We start from the raw sequence: 27974 nt of genomic DNA on the forward strand, positions 1-27974 counted from the left end.
TCTCATTCATTCTCGCAACCTCATGGCGTTCTGCGGACAAAGTAAATTGCTGTTAATTCTAGCCAGCCACCGAACCTCATCGCCTTTTTGCAAAGGTGGCCGACTCTCGTCTCATTCGATCGAATACATATGTACAAAAATGTCTCCCACATTTTATTCCATCAGTTCCACACTGTCGCTTCGGTCCTGCCCCGTCTTCCCCCATCTGGACAACTATTTCGAGGGTGCAGGAGAGACGGCAAAGGTCGGTCGGACGAATCGACTAGTGTCAAGGGTTAGCACACTCAGTAGTTTCGGCCAGAATTCTCATTGCCCTTGACGCACCTCTCGTTGTTGTAGACCTTGGTGTTTTCGCCCAGCAGTTCCTTCTCGCGCTTCTGGTCGGCCCAATATCTTCGGACTTGGTCGCGGTCTTCTTCGGCTTGCAGGAGAGGGATCAAGTTGATACGCGCCCACATCTTCTCACGGGCCAGCTCGCTATTCCAGTCAGCATGTCTATTCCTTGTCGCAAGTAATTCCGGCTAAAGTTCGATGGACGAATTGGATCGGTGGTCAGGTGAAAGTCTCGAAGACCGCAAGCTCCAGCGATAAGTCGAGATTGGGTGTCCGTCGGTTTTGCGGGAAACGTACTTGGCTTCACGAATGCCTCCAATCAGCTTATACCAGCCGAAGCCCATCACAGCTCCAACTCCGAGCAGCAAGATACCGGGGCGAAACCCTTTGGCAGGCAGATTTCGCTACTGTCCATGTCAGCACTGTGCAACGTTTAGTCCGGCTTGAGCTTCGGAACGGCCAATTGCTCGTCAATTCTCATCGCCGAGGCTTCCACAGGATTCGGTCCGATAGGCACCAGGCTATGGAGCAACACAGCAGAGCTTCGAGGTCACTCCTTGCTCGAGATTTTGACAGAATAACGCAAAGTTCCTCATATATTCCTTTTCGCCCACGCACCTTGTACTGGACGGGTTCGTACCCGCCCCTTGGGGGCATGTCCTGCGCCATTGTAGCGAAAGCGTATGTCGGGGATCGGTCCAAGCTGATGACGACAGGTGTCAATTAGACAAATCGGAAGCACTAAGTTTCGTGGCCACGCACGGAAGTAGGGGAAATCTCGCAGGACACCGGCCTGGCTCCGAAGGTATGATTAGTCGCCCTGGGTAGGTTCGTGATTGTTCGGAGTGGATTTGAGGCGATTGTTTTGCGTGAATCATGACTGGCTAGGTACGATTATGTAAGGAGTGGGGCAAGATCAACCTACCCTATCACGAAAATGTGATGCCGTAAACGGACTGTACAAAGACATGATTTCTCTTTCGGACGATTATCGTGGGAAACAAAGAAAGAAAAATTACAGAGTCCCTGGTCTGTTAGCTCATTTGGCCCTGAATACGGTGTTGCTCAAGTTTTTGGACGCCTTTAGTCGACCCTGAGCAGCCCGCTGTTGTGATAGCTTCAGTGGATCCAGAAAACGGCATGTTGGAGCAATCATGTGGTTTTGTTTTGTTTCAAATCCAATTTCGGTGCTCTAAGAGATGGTGTAGTCGTAAAATATGCATCTATCTATTTATATTCTGTCATTTCCCATGGATTTCATGGGTGTACACTTTTGTAACAGATCCATCTTCAATGCTCCCCAAGTAGATAGGCTAGCCGCACTCAGCAAAACATGTCAATAGCATCACCTCGCGGCCTGCGGAGTAGCTGTCCTACTGGGCCCAGTTGAACCAAGCCCATTCCCATTTGCTTTGGCGGCCATGGCAGCCCCAGTGCTCGCTGTCCTGGACACCGAGGGCCTATCACAGGGCAGGAACACTTGCCCGTTGGCATGCTTTCTCAAGGGCCGCGTATTGGCTACCCGTTCCCAAATATCCATAAACTCATCTTCGAGCTTATCGTCATACGGGTCTCTCATCTCCCTCATGACGCGGCCATTTGCGTCTCTCTGCGGAACGCCCTTGTCGTCACGGATAGTCTTCACATATAGATATGCGAACTCGGGCCAGTCCCACCATGGGGAAGTGAGGATCACAGTCCTCCATATCCCGTCCTCGTGGGCGGCTACAGCGTCTTCATATCGGGATGTCATATTGAAGCACAGTCGGTACCAGTCCATCATGCCGTACATGTCGGCGCGAGACCAACCGCCTAGAATCTCGCCGCTGGGGAGGACTTCTTGACGAGCTTCGACCCATGATACGAGCGATGGCCAAAAGGTCTTTTGTAGGAGTTCCAACTTGATAGCTTCAGTTATGTCTCTGTATCCAATTGGGTGGGTGAAGATGGGATCGGTATACGCCGCGTGAAGCCACTCCTCTTCGTGTTGGGCTGTCGTGCCCTCCATGGGGGATTTATCAGTGGGATATGGATACGGCCGCCACTCCATATTGCCTGCTTGTACTGTTTGTGGACGTCGGAATAGAGGGTTGAATGCTTTGCGGTGTGGCTTGGCCTCTGACATAACGGAGTCTTAATCTCTGATGGTTGACACGAGTCGCAATGGTGACATAATGCAAAAACGGCGCGACGGTGTCTAATGAATAATCCACGGATAACTAGACATTGAAAATGTGTATGGATTCTCAATTGGCGAGGGCATACCGGGCGGAACAAGTTGGAGATGAATCACAGTCAGGGTGATGGCGATCAATGTCGGCTCCCGGGATGAGGTGAATCTGCCCAGCTGGAGATGTTGGATGGTCAAGGTTGAGAAAGCAGGAGAAGGTCAAATGTATTGCAGTCAAGGAGCTGTGTGAGTCAATCACACATGCTCCCCCGGAATCAGGGGTCTCCAAGTCCAGAGGGAGGAGAGCGGGCATGGCCGTTCGGGGGGGGGTTCTTCATCCTTAAATGACGCCAGCCGAATCGTCTTTGATTGCCTAGCCCAAGTTCCCAAACCACACGCGACACCAAGCAAACACGTCTCCCTGGCTGGAGCGCCCGGCCGGCAGGTTGCAGAAAGTCAAACCCATGCCTGTCTTAACCGGGCCGCAATGCAAGGCAATCGCAGTGTTGCATCTTGAGGCTAAGATGTGAACGGGGTAACGGGCCGTGATTGGGTGCTTGGCAGCAAAAGTTGGGTTTTGTTGGCGGCAGCGCCACGCCAAGCTACACTGGCGCTGGGCACCACAAGTTGGGGCACGACTCGAGCGCAGTGGTTGGGCCACCTTTGGGGCCGCCATGGGGCCGTGGGGAGAGCATGCAGATCTGAGGCCAACATGGCCGGGACTTGGGAAATATCATTATCCATGGGCGTCTGGGCAAGACGAGAAAGGTGTCAGCTTAATTGCGATGCAAAAGCAAGTATACAGCGGTTCCATGGAAAGGGCGCAAGGTCCAGCGTTGGACGCTGCTCACCGCCACGAAGCATCCTGGGGCCGTCTCGATGTCATTATTATCTACTTCGTATTCCTCTCCAGTTTGCGCGTACAGAAAGCTGCCCAAGAGAAAAGGAAGAGTGCCGAACTGCGGTGAGAATATGCCTCATCCTGGCGCTGCCTGCTCAATGCAACCCCCCAGCGAGCGAGTCTGGGGGACGCAGGCAGGGTGTTGCCACCGAATAGCCTGCGCGGCGGATGCATGTGATGACCAGCGTCTCGAGTCGTTTACTGGCGTCAAGCTGATTGAGGTTCCCTGACTTAGGTGTGCTCAGCTCTTGACGTCACTTGTCACATCAAGTCTGCTGTTGCGGGCCTGTTGCTTTGAGTTGACCCGCTAAAAGCCGGCGGGGTCTAGAGGCAATTGACTCTTGCACGTTGGCTTGCGGACGGCTGCTGAGAAAAGAAAAGAAAAGAAAAAGGCGTGACATGACAACCGCAAGGCCGTTAGCAGGATTGATTATTGGAGTCAAAATGCAGCTCGAGGCGGGAGGGGGGTTGATTTCCACCAGGGGAAACTGGGGAAAGAGCTGGGCATTGTGGGTTGCGCCTTCCCTGGGCAAATGATTCATTATTCACATGCAAATGCAAATGCATAGCCAGGGCCAGCTGCTCTGGAATCCAACCCCTCAACCGTCGTCAATAGCAAGCTCTTTGGGCGACTTTGCGTCGTCGGGTTGCTTGGGCTGATCTGAGGATACTGCTCGACAGTTGGCATCGAAATGTGACACATCAGAGGAAGCATCCAATGTCTGCCCAATGGCCATCTAGAAAACGTGGCATGCGCGTCGCCAGAGAATCGCCAAAGCTGCGAGCTCTCTGCATTCTGCACGACCATGCAGTTTCCGAGCCAAGTTTAGCCGCGGCCAAAGAATGGGAACTATCTACCCGGGGGTTCACGGACTGGACGGTCTAGAGCCATCACATCTCAAACTGCACCTGCTCGTTGTCCCCTTCACCAGTTTGCTGACTCCTAACTACTCCCAGCGGATGACCGAGTAGATTCCTTCGACTACAGCACAACCCAGAGAAGGCATCGACCCGCCAGAGCTCTCGGCTGGCTCCATCTGTCTCCTTGGGTCGGCGGCTTGTGGCTGGATGCGCCCCGGGATAACCAATCCCAACGTCGGGATACGCTCCATCACCCGCGTTAGCTCTCAAGCTGACAGTAAGATCGGACGAGACGGTCGGGATTCCGTGCTGACTTTCCGTGCTGATTAGCAATCGAATATCCCGTCCAAGCTGCCATGCGATGCCAGAAATAAATATCTCAGCACACCTCATCCTGACATGCTGTGCTTGAATGCGTCTCACGAGGCTGCCGACGCCAATTCACATACAGCCACCCGACAGCCATAGACCATGTCGTGCCCAGACTGTTTCCGTGGCCAGATCCACGAGGGCGAAACCAAAGGCAAGGTCATCAAGCACTACGGATTCGACACGTACGTGAGCGAGCCGCCAAATGGCACGACACCCAAGGGCATCATCGTCGTAATCCCCGACGCATTCGGCTGGGCGTTTCCAAATAACCGGATCCTTGCGGATACCTATGCCGAAAAGGGCGGCTTCAAGGTCTACTTGCCCGACTTTATGAATGGTAAGTTACGTCGTCGCGGGACTCCAAGGCGCACCCATTGCGCGATGCAGCTCGAATCACTGACACGCATCAGGCCACGCCGCGCCTGTATCCATGCTGTTCAGCATGCAGACCGCACTAGCCCCCGGCAATCTCTTCTCCCGCTTGTAAGCTCTCCGGACCACCAAATCGCCTACGTCACCATCCCGCTAACGCAACGCAGCATCGCCGCCGTCCAAACCATCCTGGCCGCTGTGCCCTTCTTCATCCGCTGCGCCCCGGGGAGGACATACCCCGGCGTAAAAGGCTTCTTCGAGCAGCTGCGCAAGGAAGAGGGCCAGGCGCTGCCCATCGGCGCGGCCGGCTTCTGCTGGGGCGGCAAGCACACAGTCACGCTTGCCCACGGCGCCGAAATCAACGGCCAGCCTCTCATCGACGCCGGCTTCACCGGCCACCCGAGCCTTCTCAGTCTCCCCTCTGACGTGGAAAAGATCAAGCGCCCAGTGTCGTTTGCATGCGCCGAGGATGACAACCAGATCTCGCTCAAGCAAGCCGAGCAGATCAAGGCAATCGTGACGGCCTTCCCAGAGCCGTACAAGGGCGAACTCCGTGTGTATCAAAAGACGGGCCATGGATTCGCGGTGCGTGCTGACCTCAAGGTCCCTGATGTCGCAGCGCAAGCGGCTGCCGCCGAAGATCAGGCCATTGCCTGGTTCACGTCGCACTTCTCGACGGCTACATGAAGTGAAGTGTAGTTTTCAGACTGCGTTGCTTGGCACGGAAACGTGCCCAATGCCTTGTGTGCTTTTTTGTTTTTTTGGCAGCCAAGAGGTTGCAATTATACTGCATTGTGACTCCAATCCAAGCTAGTAGCTTCAAAGAGCCGTATTCTATAAAGAGCGCAATAATATTTAATTTAATCAACTCTGGATGCAGTGCTACTTGTTCAAACAAGCCAATGGCAATTGGCAGAATCTGGAGGCCCCGAATAGCAATTAATAAGCGGTCAAGTCTGCATTGTCGAGGTATTATTGTCTTGTCTATCATGCCGTGTAATCTATACTCGAAAGACTATTGTATGATGCAGCGCCGTACCCCTACCCAATACCAAATGAATCATGCGCTTCGTAAGTCTGTCCATTAGCCCAATATTCATTATCCCATTCATTCCATCAGCCCCCACCTGCCATCGACTTCAATCATTAGTGTGTCCCGTACAGCAGGGGAGACTTCGGTTCAAATTATATAAAGGAAAAAAGAGAAGGAAAAAAAAATCCAATCCATCAAGACGATGCCTTGATTGCCTGGTTGCCTAAAGTCTTTTGTTTGCCTACCCCGCCAAGCCCTTCACTCAGCTTCTTGGTGACCATGTCGGGATCTGGCTCATCTGACCCTATAAAAGTCCAGCTCTCTTCAGTGTCCTCGTCTTCGTCGGCGTCTGGTTGTCCGTAACGTCCAACCTTGCCCTTGATGAGGCTCTTTGCGTATTCGAGATCGCGGTATATGTTTTGAATAGCAGTGTCGACTCCCTTATCCTGTCCAAGCTGTTAGTTCCCCTGCGAGTAGTAGTTTTCAAGGGTAAAGCGGTACATACCTTGCGAATCTGCTCGCCGAGGACACGAGCTTTTACAATCATGCGCTCATTGCGCGTCACTTGCCACAGTGCTCTGCCAAAGCTGTTGGCACCCCATCGTCTCAAGCCAACACCAACACCAAGGTCCTCTACTCGGGTCGCAAAGAAGAACTGATCGCCGAAGAACGGCCGGATGATGGTAGGGATACCCGCTCGCAGACTTGCGCCGGTAGTTCCGGACCCGCCGTGGTGAGCCGCGGCGTCAATTTGACGGAACAGCCAGTCGTGTGGCGCGGACTTGATGACGAAGATTTCGGCAGGCATTTCTGGTTCATCCGGCCGAGGCTTGGCCAGATCATCCTTGGGTGAGATACGATCAGACCAGCCCTTGGACAAAATGCAGCGAACATCGGCTTTGAGCACTGCATCGATAACTTCTTGCGTCATCTTGACCGGGTCGTTTACGATAATGGAGCCAAAGCCGACGTATACAAGTTTCTTGCCATCGTCCCTAGCCTTTTGTATAAAGCCAGACAGTTCCTTTGGGGGCTCATATTCACCGCCTTCATCTAAGAACCAGTACCCTGTGACTCTGATCCAGTCGGAGAAGTCGAGAGGAGGAGCGACGACACTGGGGCTGAAGTTGTAGAGGAATGGAACTTTGTTGGGCTGCATCTTTTCCAAGCTCGTATTGGGCAGTCCAAGTGTCTTGTTGCGCCAGCGGTTGATTTGCTGTGCGGTGGCTTTCCAAAAGATATTGTCAAACATGACATAGGTCATGTAATTGTAAGCACCACCCATCTTGTGTTCGGGCATGATGAAGGCGTGAGGGTACGCACGGGTTCTGGTCCAAGGCATGGTGAAAGCCCTGAAGTACGGGATGCCAAGCTTTTCTGCAATGTGAATGCCCGCCATGGCAGAAGGGGACTCGATGAGAAGTTCCGAGCCCAGGCATGCTTGATATGCTGAATCAAGAAGCTCGTCGAGCCACCCCCTGAATGCTGAGTTAGCTTCGCGAAGGAATGAGATCGTGAATGTGCCGTTTTCGATACACAATCGCATAAGTTCGCCAGGATCACCCTCAACCTTAGCAAACTCGATTCCATGGGATTCGATCCAACCTTGGAATTCAGCGTGGGTCGCGATTCGAGGCTTGTGTCCCTCGGCAAGCAGACCCTTGCAAAGAGCAATGTATGGCTGGACATCCCCTCTCGACCCTATGGTCAGACAGGTGATCCTCATGGGTTGGGGTGGCTTAAAGTTGAGAAAAGAGCCGTCAGTTTCGTCCATGAGAATAGTTGGAGCATTTGGCTGTGAATCTGCCTCTCGAGGAGGTAGAATCTCGTGCTGAGGAAAGTCTTCCTGTCTAGCTGATTTGAGAGCATCCCGTTCGGCCATGGCCTGGTCCTCTTCCTCATGTTCCTCCAGGTTAAGGAGTCCTGCTTCCCTCAGATAACGGTTTGTTTCCAGACTTTGGATTAGAGTCACGGTACAGTCGTCACGTACGTCGACCTGGCTAAACTCGAAGAAAAGCTCCTCATGGCCGCGAATGACGACGGTAAGACCCGAGTACCCGATTCGGAAGCCCTTTTCTTTATGGGCCGTTTCAATGTCCTTGAGCGGGAGAATCAACTTGGTTCTCGTGCCAGGCAGCAGGCTGCGAAAGCAGAATGATCTGTCACTGATGTAAATTTTGCCATACAGAGGCAGCACTCGGATGATGCACCCAAAGTAGGTAGCTTGCAGCTTCTCGGACTCTGGCAGAGCAAAATGAGCACGAAATCGCTCCATAGAGGTCTGGACCTTGCCTTCAGAATCCTCCTCTAGCTCGTCCTCGTCTGGTCGAAGTCCAGCGGGTTCTCCATAGTGCTTGCGACCACCCTTCCACATTCCTGAGACCTTCTCAACGTACCCCATAGACTCCGTAGCAAGAAGGGAGCTCATTCGTTTGCTTGTTTTGTTTAAGTAGTCGGCAAACGCACCCGCACGCTGAAGAGGGTATGATCCCATCTTGGTAATACTCTGAAGTGTGGGCGTAGTTGACCTAACTTGGTCGGCTTGACCATGATATCCGAACTGGTTGATATGACCGGTAGTCGCCGCATGTTTCATGGGTACCGAGGCATCAGGAAGAAAGGTTTCGGAGTGTTTAGACAATTCCTCCTCTCTAGCGTCTGTCGACTGACTTGACCCATCGGAGCGGCGCATAGTTGGGCTGTGGAACACTTCGCTACCTTTCAGAATCTGACTTGCCGAGGGGTCCTCAGTGGCTACCGAAACAACCAAGTTGGAGAAACTAGGATCCTCTGTAGATGAATGCAAGTTTGAATCGGACGATTCCATTACATGCCTGCCCCTCCTTTCATCAAACTGACGAGTGCTCTGCGTCTTTCGATGACCGCTGAAGCTCCTTCTGGCGCCCTGCTCACTCATCATACTGGACACTTCGTGACTTCGTCGCCCTTTGTATCGAATCGCGTCTAAACTGGTCCTGGAAGAGCACTCTACACTGGCTCGTGGACTAGGATTTGCCGAGTGAGGGGTCATGGGAGAGAGCGTAGCCTTGACGGCTTCGGGTAATTTGGTCGTTCGGATCTTATCGACATGCATAGCTTGATGGGGATTCGATTCCACTGGATGAGGCGAGTTCTGTAGAGAGGGCTGGCTATTTGAGTTCTGCTCGGGTTGCTCGTGGCTTTGCAACTCTTGCTCAGCAATGAGCTTCCCTGGGGTTTGTTTCGTGGAAGAGGCATCTTCGACTAGGATTTTAAGAACCTTGATAGCTTCTTTTCCAAAGTTGAAGAATGAAAAGAAGTACTAAAAGGGTTAGTGAATCATGTCTTCGTGTGTTGTAACCGATGGTGTACCCACCTCATCAATAGCATAAGTTTCATCGTTATCAACGACTCGAATTTTGCACGTGTCAGAAAAGTCCATCATCTGAGTCTCCTCAATATCAATAACATTGTCAATAGGCAATGAGATTTTGACGCTGTCGCCTTCATTGTGGCTCCGGAAAATTACCCGTTGGAGGCTCTTGACCCATTCTTTGGCACTCGGGGCACTGTCGGCTTTGAAATTGTAGGTTCGATGACTAGTGATGACATTAAAATGTAGGTTGTCCTTGTCTTTATCCACAACGTTGGCAGAAATGCCAAATCTCAAGTCAATCTGACCATGGGGGAAGTAAAGATTGGTTGAATCACGGTAGTATGATAAAACATCTCCCTTTAAGCGGAACCAATATCGATGATACTTGGGATTGCGCTTGCCACTTTTTGATAAGTAACCAGACTTGGCCACAACATGCTACAACTACTTAGCATTGGTCTCGAGAGTTGGACGGTTGCAAGGGGGGCTTACAGCTTTCTTTGGGAGGTAGGCATAAAAGCAAATATGCTTGGCCGTGATATAGAGAAAGCCCTGGAGGAGCACGCTTTGTAATAACCAACATGGGTACTCTGCAGTCAACTATTAGCCAAAAACCAGCAAATAAATACAGAAGTATGAAGCAACATCCACGGTCATTACGGGGACACGAGACACCTACCCTCTATGACTTGTTCTGGCTCGTCAAACTCGAAAATTTCCATTAATCGCTTGGCCAATGCAGAAGATTCGTCACTGTCACCGCTCGCATCAAGATCGCTGGATCGCCTCTCCATATCGAAACTGGGTCTGCTGGCAATCTCAGCTCTAGCCTGCAGCATTCGGCTCATAACTGGTGCAAGCCTGTTGTCTTCCTTGTCCTGCGGCATTGCAGATGTGGCAAGGTCGGCAGATTCTCGTGCATCGTCCGACGAATCCATCAGAGGCGCGGATAATCGACTCGCTTCTCGGTTTTTGCTTTTCCGTTTCGGTAGTGTGGAAAGTGATTTTAATAGTCTGTGGCCAGAGGAAAGCTTCTTCTTGTGACCCCGTCTGGCGTTCTTATCCCGCGGCGGAAGTATGATGGTCTGAGAAAGATCCCGACTGCCATTAGAGCTTTTTGATTGCTCACTGTCTTCCTCGTCGCTGCTTCCGTCGTCAAAGCGGGTGTTGAAGTCTACCCGCGAGCCTGCTGCTGCTATAAGACCGAATATACTCTGATTCATGTTGACAGACATGGCTCGGCCGCGTTTCGAGGCCGGATCGTTAGGCGAGTCCTCATCGTCGCTGTCGCTGTGTTTCAGAAGGTCGGGGAGATCGGGGAGAGTAGCGGAGGGATCATCGTGTCTCTTTTTAAAAGGGTTCCGACCGATACGTCTCTGTCTACCACCATCATCAGCGCCAGCAGACTGGCCAGAGCCGGCGCCGGCGCCGTCGCCGCCTTCAGGCGACAAGGACGGGAAGCTGTCCATGAGTTCGATGTTGCAGGGCAAAGCGGGGGACTCGATTCGAGGCGTCGATATTGGCTTAGGCAAAAGAATTAGGGTAGTTTCGAGATGCAGCTAACGGCGGTAGCTGAGAGGTAATGGCGATGGCGTGGCTAATGGTGCACCGCAAGATTCTGGAATGGCGGAGCTGGATGAGGTCGCCAGCAGGGCCAGGCAAAGGAACGAGCAAAGAGAGCAAATGGTCCGCGTCAGGAGCGAGACGCCAAGGCCTATGGACGCAGAGGCGGAGGCAGAGGCAGCTCCCCGCAAAAACCAGGGCGCGATGGACGCAGAGCAAATACTATGAAGCGTCGAGATGGGATCTTTGGAGGTTGAAGCCAAAGTGACCTCTGCATTGCAAGGGGCAAACGTCAACTGGCGATGCCATCGGGCAGGCAGGTATGCACCGAGCATCGACCAATGCAACCCGACATACCCTTGGCGTCTGTTTAAGTGGATAAGCAGGGGCAGAGACGGGTGGATTCACGGGCTGGCTGGGGGAGAAGGAAGGGGCCGGCGTGGGCAAGGGCGCAAGCGGGCAGGTGTCAACACTGAATGAAGAAGTCTGGTGGTACAAAAGTCAACTGGTGCATGCATGCCTTGTGCTGCCAGGCTGAATAAAGTTGTGACGGCCCCAGCCCCAGGCGCTTTGTACGGAGTTGGTCAGTGCTATAACTGTGCTAATAGTGCCAGGCACTATAATTATACATTGGATTTCAATGTTCCGCGCGAGGCCACACGAGGCTCTACTCTGTCTGGTCTGTCTGGGTCTAGTACTCGGCTTGTGCAGTGCAGCTGCTCCTGCATCTCACCGTCGACACTTTCTTTTGTGTGCTCGCCTCGACTGTATTCTTTTTTTTTTGCTTCTTCCGGGGCACCCAATCCGATTCCCGCCGCCGCCATTCGCGGCCCTGCCCAGCCACCGTGTTACGACGCAAACACCGGACTTGAGACAATTGAGAAAAACAAATCGGTCCAGTCATCGATGGGTTCGGCAGATGGGCCAACGGCGGACGCCACATGCAAGCACGGTTTAGCGCCTGGCGGTGCCGCTGCAGTGCTGGACATGTGGAACTGACCAGCGATTCTTGCAGTGTTGAATGGCTGTACGGTGACTCGAACTTTGTCGTCACCACTCCCCAGTGCCGTCGAGGCGACTCGAGGCATCGAAATGATTGATCTGGTGGTGGTCAAGCTGAGGTTTGGCAAGTGACATTGATCACCCACAAAAGTACGCCCTACTCCGTACTCCGTAACACGTGTCGAGAAGGAAGCGCGCTGATATCTTGGCCATTGTTTAGCATTTTTCTCGTCCCGAAAGCCAACGAATCTACACTTGGGCCCAACAATGCTGCTGTAGGCATCGGCATTTGCTACTCAGAACTGGCCTGCGAGATGCCTAGACTCTACCTAGTCCAACGTCGACATGACAGCGCCGAATGGCCCGACCGGTAGACCATCGCATGTGTCGTTTCTTGGTATACTTCACCTCGCCCACGATACCTACGCACCTCTCGGTTGGTCCCATGCTGTTCATCCTCTCAGCAAACGGCATGGTCACCTGCCAAAGAAGCTCCACCACATAGACAACGAAGCAACTTGGCGTGACCCTGATGCACGCGCCGTGCCAGGTCGATGCAATTTCAACCCGCATGACCATGTACGGAAACGGATGTACCTAGTCGGGCATATATGCATACATGCCAACCAAGGGCAAAGGGTTTCGTGACCTTGACGTTGCCCATTTACATCGCTTGAGTATGTGTATTCCCGTGCAGTCTCCATGAGATGATGCCATTCTACCCGTAATATGTTACCCCTGTCAAGTCAAGTCTGACCTGAGCTCTCGGGCACCTTGCACACCCCATCCATTCGACTACATCATCGAGCACCTTGTGACAATATCCGTGACATGTGCCATGATGACCGCCGTCGCGCGGATATAGATAGAACCTGACAATCGTCTTCCCACTCCTCAACCCCGAACTGAGCAATAACAATAACCTCTTCTCCAAAATTGCATCGCCAAGCAGGCTGACGTCAGATGCAAGCCAAAGTATACCGAGCCACCGAGATTCATAACGAGTCTTATTATTTAGGCATATGTAGACTGACATTCGTTTCAGCTTCTGGTGTCGGTCTCTACGATACAGCCAATTGCTGCCTACCTAGGTAGTTGCCAAGACCCTGACGACCCTCAACGCAGATCAACAAGACGTGGCGATTAAGAACTCGAGTAACAGGTCTTCTCGTTGTGTTCCAGTATCGTAGCCCTCTACCTGTGACTTCTACACGCCTTGCACCCTGCCTGCATGATTGATTCTATCGCAATGGACTACAAACTTACTATTGCTCCGCCTCTCCCGTCTTCAAAACGATGGTTCATTCCATTCAGTCTACGCATCGCCATTATCGTGTGCGGCGTACTGGTTCTCGCATTGACCGGTCAACCGGCGTCAACCAAAAATGTCATACCTATTCTCTTCCTGGGCCCCCCGGTACGTCCCTTATCACAAATACCCAATAAAAAGAAGAGCATTAACTCATCACTTCAGGCCGGTCTTTCGATACTCTGGTCCGCGGCAGACGCAGCTTGCTACTTTATTCACCCTTCGCACCATGGCATAACTCCTGGCGCACGGGTGGGCATGGATCTCATCATCTCGCTTGCCTACATATCTCTCGAGATAGTCAACGGAATCCTTATAACAGGCTGGACGGACGAGGAGTATCCCTCAAATACAAAGGACTCGGATCGAATTCATGCCATGGTTGAGGCGGCGCTGGCGTTTGGAGGAATCGCTACGTAAGTCATGTCTGGGGGCTGGGGTAATTTCGTGTTGCTGATTTGGATAGAATCATCCATGTTGGTCTTTTCGTCGTGGCATGTGTGGAAACGCACCGCGAGAACACAGAAGTGAAGGTGCTCAGGGCGAATGCTCTGGCCCTTGGGAATATGCGAGGTTGAGCGGTTATGTACAGTTTGACAAGATTGGGTGGATATCGAGAATCTATCCGTGATGAATTACTTGGGAATCCTTGTAGTAGATGTATTCGCATAGATTATGAGGTTGGAGCGAGCTAGCTTGTATTTAAGTTGACAGGAGACTAGTATTTCAATATAATATTCAGCACTGCTGAACCTCATAGAACACTAAAGAAAGGGCAAGTCTAGATTTCCTGCCCTTGAGGAATGAAAGGCAACTACTTTTGATATTTCATGGGTCTTCAACGGGTTATATTTATGCATTGTTGTAAAATATCAATCCTGACATGATTCGGGTTTCACAACGACATTAATAGAGTAGCAACACTTTGATGGAGTCACATGTATGTATGATTATGATTGTCTCAAAATATGGAAAGAAGATTGTCCAGGCCAGCCAAGAAGCCCCCAAAACTTCTCAAATCATTTCGCTTATAGAGCAGTATCTATAATATGGTCCCGTTCTGTGCTCTTATGTCTGGTTTTCTCCCATCTGTATGTCACACTTTGGCCTTGAGATGCTGAAGACCAGTCGTATTACTTATCAATCTTGTTCTAAGGCGTGACGCCCTATCATGTAAATGTATCGTAGTAGGTGATAAAATTCAATCCTTCAGTGTCGTCTATTTTACAGTAGTTAAGCTGCTTCAGTACTATAATCACAATTCCCAGATCTTAAAAAGAGATCATTTCATTCATAGAATGGTATCCCTCTCGTTGAAAGTTGAATGCGATTAGCGACTCCCCCGTCTCCTTTACCATAACTATACGCATTAATATAACTAATGCTTGCCATGGTCAATGAAATCGACCTCACCAAGTCACGCCAGCATATCCGTTCACAGCTTTAGCGGCTATATTGCATAAATGCCCACCTTGACACAGTGACTGACTAAACTCATCCCGGCCGCTTAATGACTAATTTCAGAGGTAGGAGTACTCGAATCTGAGTCACCTTCTGGGGTTAGATTATTGATGGCGGCATTAAGTGCCTCCTCGCAGCTATTTTCGGCCCAGGCCTGTACAAAATCGACCATTGCCTTGTCGCAAGCTGGAGAATGGCTTTCTGAGGCCGTACTATCGTCTTGGCCTCCATTGTTTGTTCCGTCGCAGCCGTTTTGTTGCCAGGCTTGTTGCAATTCAAGGCTAGGTTTTTTACATGCAGTAACTTGTTCGGAGTTTGCCACGCTATCCGGAGCTAGTTCGGCCTCCTGGCGGCGAAGGACGGGATTGGAAGTGGCCAGGACAGACAGGACGGCGAGGATAGTAAAGTATTTCATGATCAAAGTTGTTCTATAACGGTAGGACGATGACGTGGAGTTGGTTGAGCTGAAAAGCGTGCAGCATATAAAGTAGGTGTTGAATGTATAAATAGAGTGGTTTAGACAGTATGCAGGCCACAACACAGAACATAAATGCCATTGGGACACATCTGATCTTTGCCAATCGCTCTCGGCATAACAGGTCTACGCATATCTATGCGACCTACTCCCTCCATTGAGCTGAGTCAGGGCCAGGCATCTATTATTGGGAAATGAAGCCAGTCGGCTTTAAGAGCGCCCCACGGAGGGCCGCTCACAGGACATCCAAGCACCTATATTACACCAAATACTTTATAGTAATAATGCACCCACTCTGCACATGGGACTTTCCGAGGGCCTGTTTACCGTTTACCGTCCTAGAAGAAGTCCCCCATAAAACCAGATTAGCTTACCAGATGCAAGGCTTGAATGGTACTGCCGTCTGCTTCGAAAAAGTGGGATATGACGCGAGTAGGTGGCTTGATTTGACTATTACCGATGATGAAGACCAGACATACTAGATTCATGCGAATGCTTCTCCTGACGCGGCATGTCATGCCAGTCGACGCCAAAGCCATTCATTCCAAGCTGAAAAGACATTACTAGCTTAACAAATACCGTTGATATTATCTATCCAAATTCCCGTGGTAATAGCCAATGCTAAGAAAAACTTATTAAAAGAGATTCGGTGGTGAGAAAATTGCGAGGCGGACATGACTCTTACATGTAGTGCGCTTCATCACTAGTATTTGGCCGGTTGTCTTGTATTAATAGGCGTTGGATGCATTCTAGGCCATCACCTCTTGGTTTATTTATTAGCCATGCAAGTTATTCCGCTTTGTTCAAGTCACCGCAGCAACTATACAGGCATGCGCATGGGGTAATTGGAATACCAGCGAGATAAAAAATATATATGACGCAGTTTACATAAGCGCATTAACTAGAACTATCCATTTAGAGTTAGTATATGATAATAATATCACTCTCTCTATAAAGTGCGGATATCGTTACTAGTTAACAGTGCAACATGATATAGACGACGCTTATAAAGTGTGATGCGACCAGATGCCACCCGGTATCGCTTGCAGTAGCACATCCAATACAACCCCTGAATTGTTGTCAACTGAAGACCTAGCTCTGCTTGCTCGCGCAGTACGTACCGCTCGAACAATTGCCGTATACTCGCCCCTGTTAGTTAGCTTCAGCTGTGAGACGAGGTCCATACAAAAATGACTATTTTTAGAGCTTCAGCCATGCCTGTCCGCGTGCGACTCTACGATTCAGAAAATTTCACTGATATCAAGATCCATGTATATACTGGGCGCCGCTCCGGTGGAAGACGTTGGCCCACCTCCGTAAATCCGGCATTATCTCCGACTATTTAATCACAAGCCTCGCAAATCCATGCTCAATCTCTCGTGTTCGCTATAGGCCAAAGGTAGCAAATAGATTACTTTTACGGTACACGGAAATGTCCTGTTACACAAGGGCTACGGTCACGAGAACTAGGGCAAAGTCCCTCACTGACTTCTTGTATTTAAGGAGGTCTTTGGTCAACGAGGCCTTAAGGAAAACCAAGGACCTTTGATTCCAAAGACTGTTATTAGATGAATTGATCCATTGACTTCATGCCCTCTATTGAGCCCTTGTCACACATATGGAGTGGAGTGGAGTGGATTCAGTGGAAGTTCATGGGTTAGGGTCTGCTAGGATGATATCTCCTCGGCATATCCGTCTCGCATTTCAGACCAAGTGAATTATGCCATGGGGATACTGGCAGCTGAGACTCGAGGGCCTGACTCTAAATTCATACCATGACAGTACATGGTCCGGTGAGAAATTGACTGAAAATAATATATAACGAACCCTGGCGCAAGTGATGCTGCGAATGCAATCTGCATTGCCCAGGCTTTCGCAAAAGCAAACCGCTGCCATACTTGGGTACGCATTCCTCAGGGATACTGGTGCCCAGTTTTAATATCATTCCCCCCCAGAATCCTTCCACAATGAAGACAAGTCTGTTGGTCTTGATAGCCACTCTGGCACTGCTTCTTGGGCTTTGCCAGAGCCAGCTAGAGTCAACGCACAGGACCGAGATAGCACTTGATCGTCGCCAAGCAGGCGATTTTGATGCTGAATTCCCGGAATATGTCTACCGCGGCGAGACGGGGAGGAGCCCAGCAGATGTCGAGAAGGACGGGGGCCTATATTCGCGAGGCGTGCAGAAACAACGAGCGGGAACTGCACTTTCTGCCGTTGAACTACAAGAAGGCAGCAGCCTATTCCATCATGCGGCAGGGGAAACGGCCGAATTTACACGCTACGTTTCGACAAGTGCTGATCCCGGTGTGGGACTCACATTTGCCGTTAACGATGATGTGCCTGAGCAAAAGGGCTACATCTACCGAATTCACACGGATAAACGAATGGTGGACGTGAATAGGTCTCTGGGAAAATACTCTCCCTACGCCGCGCAAAAAGAGCATGCGGCTATTGGCTTCATCCCTTATGACCAGATCGAAGGCTGGTGGGAAGTCACCTACAAGGACGACTTTTCCGACCCAAAAATCGGTAAGCAGAGTCAAGAAAAGCTACGACAGGGCAAGTTTAAGGGATTTAAGAAAAACCCCAAGTTCAACAAGGGTAGTTTCCAAAAGCTACGAGGCACCGGCGCGGCACCGCAGCTTGCCGGGTTCCCTCGCCTCTCCCCAGCATGGCAGGACGACACGTGGAAAGCATTCAAGACACAGGCAGTAGAGAAGAACCTCGACGACTTGATCAGCTCCATATGCGCCGGCAAGTCGACCAAGAGAGACGCGGGCTGCATGACGCGTCTCGGCCACCAGGAAACCACCGGTCTCGCCAGGCCAAAACCCCCCAAGAAGCCTTCAACCGCTTCCAACCCCGACGGCAAGCCGCCAAAGTCCAAGGTGAGCAGCAAGCGTCCGATTTACAAGTCGAGCAAAGTCCGGGTGACCAAGGCTGTGGGCAAGGCCGCTGCTTTTACTCTTATCCTGCCGTACGCGAGGGACCTGCTCGAGGCCATCAAGCAATGGGACAACCCTATCGGCGCGGCGGTCCGCTGGTTCGACGACGCCATAGCTTCTATCCAGGAGGCCATTGGGGGCCCCTCGCGCGATGACATTGACGGAAACGATCTCAAGGCCTCGATTATATGCGCATTAAAAGGAGGGCGAGAGAGCGAGACGATTCAAGGGCGAAAGAGCCATTTCTGCACCCCTACAAAAGATGAATTCACGGAGAGCCTGCAGAGGGACTTTAAAAAGGGCAGGATTGACGAGCTTATCCAGGGTTGTAGAGGCGTCGACGTGTATAACGGTGGTGATCCGCACGTTTGGCGGTGGTCTCAGAGACGCTGCGAGGCGCTCCAGCGTACTGATGAATACGCGGAGCGGATATGGGAAATGGGCCTCACTGGGCTCCTGGATTCTTGCTCTGAACTAGAGACTAACCCTCCAGGGAATGAGGATCTTCGAATCAAGTTGGAGGATCACTGTACCGCGTTCCAAGACGGGGTAGAAAGGGCGGAAAAGGCTGCGAAAAAACCGGTCGTGGGGATCCCAAAAATTACAGCGGGCAAATGCAAGGTAGGTTCAATGTTGTTTTGGGAAACATGCCAGCGATGCTGTATTCTACATGCGTGTTTGCAACTAACTGCATGGATAGTGTGACGCCTACCACTTACAACCATTTAGCGAGCACTGCGGGAGGCTATGTCGGGCGTCTTATGCCTTGGGCGGTTGGGGCGCCCTGTAAAGAAACCATTTCATATACCTGTTTGACAGGATACTGCATTAGCACTTGGAGGAGTTGTGCCGCGAATAAATACGCTCATGGCACGCCTTGCGATGCTAAGCCGTGGTGAAGGGGGGTAGAATCAGCCAAAGGGCTGTGACGTTGTTCAAGCGAAAGAGCTTATTTCAGAATACTTGCTCTTTCCGAGAGCTACACAGAATCGTACAGAGCCGTGTTTGAACTTGTAGAGATTCCGTACAAGAAGCAGTCGTCTGCCATGCTGCCGATGCCGCATCTTGACATCCACACCAGGAGCAACGTCACGGCATCACCCCAACGCAGCCTTCAACTCGTCATACGTCGGGCCCAACTCCCTCAATATCTCGACGGCACCCGCCGTATCCCCCGCGACCAAGGGATACTGCAACCCCCCAACCAACTGGGCCTGTCTCGCCATGACGTCCGCGGCATCCGCGTACCCAATCCTCCGCAGGCACGTAGCCCCGTCGGCAAGACGCCGCGCGCCCACCCTTACGGCAAAGTAAACAAGCGGATTCCTCACGCCCGGGTGGAAATTCGTCTGGATAATCTCGGCCAGGCGGTCCGCGGCCGACGCGTTGCCACACGACCCCGGCGGCATGCCGCCTGCCTCGACGGCCTCCATGCCGAGCCACCGGCGGGCATTCGGCAAAGACCGCCGGATGACCTCCTCCTCGGTAAACACCCGCACGCGGCGAAACTCGCTACGCATCGTGAACGACGTCCCGTAGCCGAGGGAATCCGTCCTCCAGGAGCGCAGGAACTCGGACACGGGGATGGACGCGTACGGGAAGCCGTGGGGGTCGTGCAGACGCAGCCGCAGCCCGTCGCCGTCGATGCCCAAGACGACGACGTAGTGGTCTGCCCCGATGGGGCCCTTGTTTCCCGGCTGATAGCCAAGGTAGCCCATCTCGAGGGGTCCCGCGAAGACGGGGCCCTGCCGGAGCTCCCGCTGTAAACAAGCAAGCGCGTCATCTGCGTCTTTGCCAATGGTGAGTTTGGACGTCCACCCCGCGGCGGTGAGCATGTCGTCAAAGGCCCGCGTCGGGTCCCAGCCAAAGGGGTCGAAAAAGACGAGCTCCTTGCCGACGACCTGCATGCCGAAGGGGCTGCACGTGGCGAATTCGAGGACGGCGGTGGACGGGGTTTCGGCGCCCATGACCATGGCGAACGAGTTGGCGTAGCAGTAGGGGCCGGAGCCGACGTAGGAGTGGTGTGTCATTTTGATGGGCTGAGACTGCAGAGGAAGGGTAGGGGATTGCTGCTTGATGAACATACGTGAGAGGGCGCTTTTCGTTGCGATGCGGGCGGATTGGGCGTGTATAAACGGCCGCTTATATGGTTCATTGTCCGAAATCTAGAAGATACGCGGGGAATTTGCACATGCTCAGCTACCCCTATTAGAGCCAATAGCCATTCGCCAGCACCAGGCACTTTTGCCAGAAAGGAAGCAGGCTACGCGCGTTGCTTGGCTGGTGAGCGCAGGCGGTGATGTCAAGCACGCACTACCAGCGCGAATGGCAGCGACTTCGTGAACCGGCGCACCCGCGTTATACACGTCGTTTACGTCGTTTACCGGTTTGGGCCTCGATAGGGTCGACGGTAGTACTCCAATTGCCTGCAGCAACGGCTGAGGCACCTAGCATTGCCTTGATACACACCGCGGGACATGGATCTTTCGGAGGCTGTTGGCTCCGTCGCCCGGATGAAGCCGGTCAAACCGGCGGTTTTGCCGGGGCAGGCGCCGAGATGGCCGCCGAGTCAACACCAACTGTTGTTGGCTGCTGGGACAGAATGTATTCTCATTAAATTCAATGTTATTATTAAAAAAAAACAAAAAAGAGGCTAGCTCATCACCAGGACCCAGTATTAGCACAATCAGGAGTCGTACCTGGCTTAATTGACAGTAACGCAATAAAAAAACAGTACACGCATCGCGATACGTCAAATCCACTAGCTCAAGAGGTGATTCATGACCTTAGGCGCCGGCGAAAGCCTGGAGAATGTATTCTCACGAGAGGGATTCAACATTGACGCCGCTTTCTCGCCAATTCATTTGCCCTCATCCTTCTCGCCATCCGAGACGGCTCGGCCGTGAATCACATCTCTAAGTTCTTTCTGTGGGGGCACATGGGCGCACAATAACCCCCGGTGCCCTCCGGCTGAGCCACCTCCATCTCGCCCGACTCCTCTCATCTCCCTCGAGTATACAAGACCGCCAAACAGGGCCAAAAGCCCATTCCCTCGCCGCTCAGCACCATAAACCACCTTGCCCATCCAGTCCAGTCCCAACCCGTCGCAACCATGCCCCTCTTCCCCGCCTCCCTCATCTCACCAGAGGTCGCCTCTTCCCTCCCAGAAGGCTTCACCATCCGGCCCCTCGAAAAGGGAGACTACGCCAAGGGCTTCCTCGCATGCCTCCAGGATCTCACCTGGACGGGGGACCAGACGGAGCACGAGTTCAACGAGCGCTACGACGAGATGGACACGCACGGCAAGGGACCCTACTACTATGTCGTCATAGAGCACGCCGGGCGCATCGTCGGCACGGGAGCCGTCGTCGTCGAAAAGAAGTTGTACGTTCACGCAATTATCCCCAGCGTATCGCGCACGCCCCTGACACGAGCAGCATCTGGAACCGCGCGAGCGTAGGCCACGTCGAGGAAATCTGCATCGCCAAGGCCTACCAGGCCAAGGGCCTCGGCCTCAAGATGATCAATGCCCTCGACTCGGTGGCCAGGAATGTCGGATGCACCAAGAGTCTTCTCAACTGCGATGCTGCGAAGAGCGGCTTCTACCGCAAGTGCGGGTATGCGTCTGCCGGCATGGAGATGCAGCATCCCTTCAAGAGCGACGAGCAGACGCAGTGATGCGAAGCGTCGAGCGTGTGGTGCTTTTGTTTCGCTTGTGCCAGAGGGCAAGACACGCCCGTCACGTACATAGTCATGCCAGACATTACTCTCTAAAGCATCCATCATTCTCTCCTCGGCCCTTGACAAGCATTTCCAGTGCATCTTTTGTTTTGTGAATCGCAAGCCACTCGTCATCCTTCAACTACGCCACCAATAGTCTCTCCCACTGTTGGAAAATCTGTCCATGTTAGTACCGTCAATGGCTCACTCAAAGTCAAAGACCCATCAGCAGTCTTGTAGGATGACAGATGATTGCCGCTGTATCACCTTCTCCAAGCACCAAATCCGCCACGGCCGCGATCAGCACAACCTGCACCTTGGACTAGATATATACAAAAGTGTTCACATTATAAGTCTACCGTCTCAAGTACCATTTGCGCCTTGAGCTTCTTTAGATGTAGGCTGGCAATTTGTGCTTCCGAAAATCGCTGTTCTTCAGATACAGACGTGTTGACATAGCCAGCACTTCGTCCACAATCCGTCATGGCACCCATCGTCGTCCCTGAGAATTAACCCGAGAAACGACCCTACGCAGGCGGAGCACAGGTTTCCGCGTTTCGCTCCAACCCCCCCTTGCTCCTCTCACCATCCCGAAGACTGGGTATCTTCCACGACGTGCTGCTTCGCCACGGCCGGTATCGGCTACAGCCGGCTTCCGGACGGGACTCTGCTCACAGATGCAGTATCTTCTTAGCCAGAGAAATAGCTTAGCGCAGAGCATCTGGCCAGATGTGGCGCTGGCACCAAACTCCTGGTGAAGCTGCTGGATGCCGGCTAGAGACTGCCTGTCCACGCTCACCCTCATGCCGATTGGTCCAGGCAGCACCTTGGACGAAATCACGGCAAAGCGGAAGCCTGGTATATCCTGACACCCGGCTCGGTGTGCCTTGGATTAAAGGAAGCGATTGACAACGGGGAGCTACTGCAACTTGTCGAGACGGGGCGGGGAACGAACCTGCTGGATCGTATGCACAAGTTTGACCTTTTGCCGCATCAGACGCTGCACGTTCCGCCGGGTACATTGCACGCTATTAGTGAAGGCATCATGGTTGTTGAGATCCAGAGGACAGAGGATCTTTCCGTCCTGTGCGAATGGGACGGGTTTGCTATTCATGGCCAAAAGGACGGCCATCTCGGGCTTGGGTTTCCGACTGCTCTCACAGCCGTGGATTACGTTCAGATCAAGCAATGGGTAACGTCGGGAGTTGTCGCAAAGAGCGTTTTGGCTGCAGAGTCCACCAAGCACTTTGGACTTGAGAGAATCCGTGTAAAAGGTTCAGCGAGCACCGAGTGCGGACTCGCCATTCTAGTCGTTCTTGATGGCAAGTTGTTGTTGCAAACTTCGCACTCTGATCCCTTGCCACTATCCAAGGGGTTCACAGTGGTGATTCCCCATGAAGAAGGCGAGCAAAGTTTACAAGGGGAGGCTGATGCGCTGATTGCTCGACCGCCTCAGTGAACCCGTAGGTGTGGTCCTTTTAAACTGCGCTTGTACCATCGTGACGGAATTTGGGCAGAACACACAGGTTTCCCTTCTGCTCATGGAGTTGCTTGATGCGGTTGGCAAACGTCTCTTGTCATGGGAATATACCTTGCCGAGGGGGTTGCGACAACAGCTTCCAAATCGGCAAACGCCCCGTCAACTCGTCTTGCTGGCGTATCAGTTTCAGACACATCGTCTGAAAGGTGAGCAAATGGCTGTTCATCGTTATCGAGTTCGTCATGGTGCAAAGACTGCACTGGGGTGGTTGAAGCGGCGTGACTTGTATTGAAGCCCCAACTTGGGAATACGTTCTTCTGGTTAAAGCCGCGGCCAGAATCTTCAGATTGTTGAACGATGTTCAATGGAACCGGGGCCAAAATGAATGGATTACCACACGGGATCCTGTTCATCACGGGCCTAAGAAAAGGTAGACAGGCTGAAATTATTAGCACGCAACTAACTAGCCTCTTGAGACCATTGTGCGACTTACCGCAGACAATGGCAGTGTTGCCTTCGACAAAGGACCAGATGCCCACTGTGACAAAGTTCCAGGTAATATCAGGGTCTTCCAGATCCAGCGATAGAAGATGGTAAAATCGTATCATGGAAATAATGGTGACGCTGGCAAACGGGGTTAGACATGCCAACAAGGGCCCATCCGCTGGGTTGGACTCACAATACTCCAGCTAGAAAGACACAACCCAGAGCAATTTTCTGAATGCGCGGCAGCTGAAGCCTCCATACATACGGCACCGGGAGCATCAACATTACCAAGTCGGTCACAATGGTTGGAATTGCATTTGCGTAAAAGAACTTGACGGGGTCAACTTCGCAGGTGTAGTTGTTGGCGCTCATCGAGTTGGCGGGATCGAAACGCTCCCAAATTGCGCGAGTAGGAAGGCACTGTAGAAATGTAACGAGAAGCTGTAACACCATGTCAAAGATGAACTCATTTTTGCTGCATTGTACATCAATCCACACGTACTACCGCCGCACCCCAGATACACACTATGGATGCGAGAATGAGAATCGGCCATTGGATCGAGTCGCGAACAGAAAATGATCGCCAGAAAAATGACAAGATGGAAAGTTCGACAAATACTAATGTGAGGGTATAGCAGATTTCGGCGACAAACAATCCGAGTGCCCAGGCGTACAGGCAATCGCGCTTTGCCGCCCAAACGTGTCTTCCGAGTCCATGGCTGACGGCTATCCTTGTATTAGTAGCGGTACGTCGCAATGATTCGCGCTTCGTATATATATAAACGGCATGTTGAGACGTACCGTATGCTGCCATGCCGAGAACATGACCCAATGACGGTGGCTTTGACAAGTTAGACGCGAAGCTCACATTGTCACTTCTGAATCTCATGGCGAGCGAGCGTACCAAAGCTGCAACAATAAACCAGTCATCGAGCCATAATTGAAGCCCCCTCATGCGTCGTCCTACGATTCGACATGCCACCGTGGTGAATGCCAGAATCCAGGTTGTCACTGAAATCGCCACAATCAAAGGCCGTTTGTCTTGGGAGAGATCAATTCCCGAGGGCGGCGGAGGTAGTCCAGCAGAAGCCATGTCGCTCACGGTCTGGTAGTTCAGCCGAAGATCATTGCATCGCTGAACAGAAATAGGAGACCTCTATAGAGAACGGTGAGGGCATCGGGCTTTTTAGGGCGTCCAAAAGGCTGAGACTGTAGATTAAAACGGCTGGAGGAGCAAAGGGATTTCGAAGTGGTAACAGAAACTGAGAGTCAATATTCCCAATCCCGCCTCGTCGCTTGATCGTGTTGAGACAGATGCTTGAAACTGCCGTTAAACATGACCTGACTCTGTGTCTCATTCAGCACTCTGCCCGAAGGGATACACCGAGAAGCCACCCGCGCGTTTGTGCGTCGTTTCGTTCCCCATCAGACTGGAACAGGGAATTATCTCCCCAAGCGACCTCCCGATCCCGGGCTGAGGAATTGCCACAAAGGCAACCAAATTCTAACCAAACTGCCCATCGCGTCCAGACTCCAGAGTTTCTGCGGGTCGAAAGCTAAAACTATGAAAAGCATGCGTGTGTTAAAACAAAGTACCAGACTACACGGCTGGAGCGCTAGAGTCATGGCTTGCCGTTCCGAAATGTCGCAAAGCTGGACACAAGACACGGAAAATTTCTGGCTTGCGGAGAATTAGTCTGATAGTTTGTAAAGCTATTCCGGACACGTCCCTTCCGTCTACCCTGCGTCTTTTACCCTTGCGATGACATGTCTCACCGCGGCTGAACTAAAACAACTGCGACAGCATAACCAACCACGGGACTTGGCGGCAATCTCATAATAGCGCGAGGAGGTCCAACTTTCGCTGTCGTCTTTTTAGGCGGGCTGTCCACCCAGCCACATGTAAAAACGCTCTTGTTGCGAGTCCCCAAGGGACCAGTTTGCTCTTCGGAGCGTCGGTGACCAGAGACATGGCGGTCACAGATGACGCGATATGTTTGTGGTCTGTAAAAAGGTGTGCTCCCATGTACTCACTTGTATGCTGGGATTCCTCCGCTGCTCTGCCCTTTTCCAGGCATGAGAATGGTGGCGGGAAACTGATGCGGGAAAGGATGGCGTGCTGTGAGTGATTGACTTGGCAGGGGTTGCTCGTGTTGTAGGAGATTCTGTATATTGCCTGCTGCACAAGAAATGGGCGCCATGGATGGAGGTAAATTGAGATGCCGTCCATCAGCGCCGGAATTATTTTTACGCAGTCAGGAACCCGGGCAGGCCATTGATACTTGAACCACGAGCGCATCTTTCGCCATGGCTATAGCCCTGGAAAACCACCCGTCGTAACTATGACGGTAAACGCCGCTCCTCTGTGATCTTGCGAAAGGGAGCGGACCAGCCTCAAGAAGCTTTGATCGTCAAGAACCTCGAGACGTCTCATGGTCCCTTCGCGTTCATGCCCGGTGTAGCAGTGAAGGTTATTGGGAAACTTGTAATCTAGTTCACGGCCGCTTCAGGAACTCTGAGGAATGCCAAAAAAGGAAGTATGAGACAACGCCGGAGTAAAGGGAGTGTGGCTCTTCATGCATCGTACTTTATGGAGTAGACGAGAGCACCAACGCCACAAGGGAAACAATCTGGGGACGTACTTTTCATCTTCTTCAATTTTAGGGTTGATTTCTTTCCCCTCATGAACGACCCCTTTTGGTAACGCTCCGTTCAATAAACGTGTTTGTGTTTTCAGCCCAACATGATGAAAATCGGCGACAAGAATCCTTCGCAGCAAGCTTTGCGCTGCACCCGGTTAGTACAGAGTCAACCGAGTGATGATGTTACGGCTTCGTGAAGTCGTGAAGCACCTTGATTTCACTTGCGACTTACATAACGTTACAAATCAGCAATCGAAATCCACGGGTGTTTGTTTCCCAGTACGTTGCTTGTTCCAGAACAACCTGGCGCGTTTCGGCAGCTCCAGCCCTATCCGATTCCGATTGGCGACAAAGTCAATGTTTTGAAGTGTACCTTTTGCTGTACCATCTGGGACAAAGCGAATGAAAGCGCAATGCCATGGGCGAATCATGCATCATGCGCGATTGGGGATGCGGCTCGTTCAAAAACTGCTCGATTCGCTCCTGGCAGGTGTCCGAGGCGACCTGGCATTGACTTGGGATGCCAGGCGCATTAACTATTGGCCCGCAACTTAGTAACAATCATGTCTTCCCATCATTTCGCCGCTGCGTGATCTCGGGATTAGCGTAGGCATTGCTGCCCTTAGCCTCCAGTCCCCCGAACCAGGTTGTGTCGCCGGACAGCACCTGCAGCTGCATGCATGCTGTCTCGACTAGCCAGCGTAGTCCCAGCCCCTCCCCAAGACCTGACTATCCCCACTAATAGAAACATTTATAGTGCTTATAGTATGTTAAGAGATATTAATACTCTAGTAGGTGAACAATCTAATGCTTACCAAATTCTGCTTTGGTATAATAGGAAGAGCCGACCAGACATTAAAGGATTAAAAAGCGACGTCGCTATGAACACTTAGCCGCCACAAGCCAGTTCCGTAATACCCTGCCCCGGCCTGAAGCCAGGGGCTCACACCGCTTCTCGGCAGGTCCCAGATGTCCGATCATCCTGGCGGGTAGTAACTTAATCCATGCTCTCATCTCTCGTAGTAATATCTCTTCTAAGAGGCAGTACATAGTATACCAGCTTTACTTAAAGGTCCTTAATACTATCAGATATAGCCTTTTCTTTTTGGTTCTTACCCTTTTTAATGCTATTATTTTTAGGTTTTTTTTTCTGGGTATTTTACCCAGCACTTATCAATTATGTGACCGGTTCTGTAACAGTAGGTACACCCGTCAGCTTGCTAGTAAAATTGCTGAGACAAACGCGCCTGCCTCGATAAGTTCCTGTTGGTTTCTTCCCGGCCGCTCTGACAGCGTAGGCTACCCTATAAGAAAAATCTCCGCCAGAGGTGAACGTAATAAGTAGGGGATTCACCGGATTCTTTTTTTCTTAAAGAACCTACAGGGGGACTATATAGTCATGAAAATGTGAATTGCTCAGCGGGCTTACTTTTTTAGCTAGGTATACTTACCTTTTTTAATAGGTAAATATTTATTATATTTAAACTTTTT

General features: G+C 51.8%; 11 protein-coding genes across 11 annotated transcripts; 5 read left to right on the forward strand and 6 right to left on the reverse strand.

Moving 5' to 3' along the window:
* Positions 1-213: 213 nt before the first annotated feature.
* Positions 214-1002, reverse strand: MAA_06716 (grim-19; the record flags this gene model as incomplete). Its single annotated transcript, XM_007824714.2, has 4 exons — positions 214-262; positions 325-477; positions 631-737; positions 952-1002. The coding sequence occupies 4 exons, from the start codon at positions 1000-1002 to the stop codon at positions 214-216; spliced, it is 360 nt and encodes a 119-aa protein (XP_007822905.2).
* A 676-nt stretch (positions 1003-1678) lies between these two features.
* MAA_06717 (uncharacterized protein) lies at positions 1679-2458 on the reverse strand (the record flags this gene model as incomplete). The annotated part of the gene is made up of 1 exon (XM_007824715.1): positions 1679-2458. The coding sequence occupies one exon, from the start codon at positions 2456-2458 to the stop codon at positions 1679-1681; it is 780 nt and encodes a 259-aa protein (XP_007822906.1).
* Positions 2459-4736: 2278 nt separating this feature from the next.
* Positions 4737-5696, forward strand: MAA_06718 (Dienelactone hydrolase; the record flags this gene model as incomplete). Its single annotated transcript, XM_007824716.1, has 3 exons — positions 4737-4974; positions 5048-5120; positions 5177-5696. The coding sequence occupies 3 exons, from the start codon at positions 4737-4739 to the stop codon at positions 5694-5696; spliced, it is 831 nt and encodes a 276-aa protein (XP_007822907.1).
* Positions 5697-6236: 540 nt separating this feature from the next.
* Positions 6237-10866, reverse strand: MAA_06719 (autophagy-related protein 26; the record flags this gene model as incomplete). Its single annotated transcript, XM_007824717.2, has 5 exons — positions 6237-6488; positions 6548-9343; positions 9398-9835; positions 9890-9987; positions 10077-10866. 5 exons carry the CDS (start codon positions 10864-10866, stop codon positions 6237-6239), a joined length of 4374 nt encoding a protein of 1457 aa, XP_007822908.2.
* A 2345-nt stretch (positions 10867-13211) lies between these two features.
* Positions 13212-13849, forward strand: MAA_06720 (uncharacterized protein; the record flags this gene model as incomplete). Its single annotated transcript, XM_007824718.1, has 3 exons — positions 13212-13379; positions 13437-13687; positions 13738-13849. 3 exons carry the CDS (start codon positions 13212-13214, stop codon positions 13847-13849), a joined length of 531 nt encoding a protein of 176 aa, XP_007822909.1.
* A 929-nt stretch (positions 13850-14778) lies between these two features.
* MAA_11621 (uncharacterized protein) lies at positions 14779-15147 on the reverse strand (the record flags this gene model as incomplete). The annotated part of the gene is made up of 1 exon (XM_011412536.1): positions 14779-15147. One exon carries the CDS (start codon positions 15145-15147, stop codon positions 14779-14781), a length of 369 nt encoding a protein of 122 aa, XP_011410838.1.
* Positions 15148-17174: 2027 nt separating this feature from the next.
* On the forward strand, positions 17175-18945 carry MAA_06721 (Heat-labile enterotoxin, A chain; the record flags this gene model as incomplete). The annotated part of the gene is made up of 2 exons (XM_007824719.1): positions 17175-18704; positions 18856-18945. The coding sequence occupies 2 exons, from the start codon at positions 17175-17177 to the stop codon at positions 18943-18945; spliced, it is 1620 nt and encodes a 539-aa protein (XP_007822910.1).
* A 307-nt stretch (positions 18946-19252) lies between these two features.
* Positions 19253-20185, reverse strand: MAA_06722 (RADC family protein; the record flags this gene model as incomplete). Its single annotated transcript, XM_007824720.1, has 1 exon — positions 19253-20185. The coding sequence occupies one exon, from the start codon at positions 20183-20185 to the stop codon at positions 19253-19255; it is 933 nt and encodes a 310-aa protein (XP_007822911.1).
* Positions 20186-21267: 1082 nt separating this feature from the next.
* MAA_06723 (GCN5-related N-acetyltransferase (GNAT) domain protein) lies at positions 21268-21833 on the forward strand (the record flags this gene model as incomplete). Its single annotated transcript, XM_007824721.1, has 2 exons — positions 21268-21539; positions 21593-21833. The coding sequence occupies 2 exons, from the start codon at positions 21268-21270 to the stop codon at positions 21831-21833; spliced, it is 513 nt and encodes a 170-aa protein (XP_007822912.1).
* A 1087-nt stretch (positions 21834-22920) lies between these two features.
* MAA_06724 (RmlC-like jelly roll fold protein) lies at positions 22921-23334 on the forward strand (the record flags this gene model as incomplete). The annotated part of the gene is made up of 1 exon (XM_007824722.1): positions 22921-23334. One exon carries the CDS (start codon positions 22921-22923, stop codon positions 23332-23334), a length of 414 nt encoding a protein of 137 aa, XP_007822913.1.
* Positions 23335-23414: 80 nt separating this feature from the next.
* On the reverse strand, positions 23415-24934 carry MAA_11622 (uncharacterized protein; the record flags this gene model as incomplete). Its single annotated transcript, XM_011412537.1, has 6 exons — positions 23415-23794; positions 23849-23979; positions 24035-24282; positions 24344-24567; positions 24643-24682; positions 24746-24934. The coding sequence occupies 6 exons, from the start codon at positions 24932-24934 to the stop codon at positions 23415-23417; spliced, it is 1212 nt and encodes a 403-aa protein (XP_011410839.1).
* Positions 24935-27974: the final 3040 nt, after the last annotated feature.

The sequence above is a fragment of the Metarhizium robertsii genome, assembly GCF_000187425.2.
Source record: "Metarhizium robertsii ARSEF 23 chromosome Unknown MAA_Scf_11, whole genome shotgun sequence".
NCBI classification, from domain to species: domain Eukaryota; kingdom Fungi; phylum Ascomycota; class Sordariomycetes; order Hypocreales; family Clavicipitaceae; genus Metarhizium; species Metarhizium robertsii.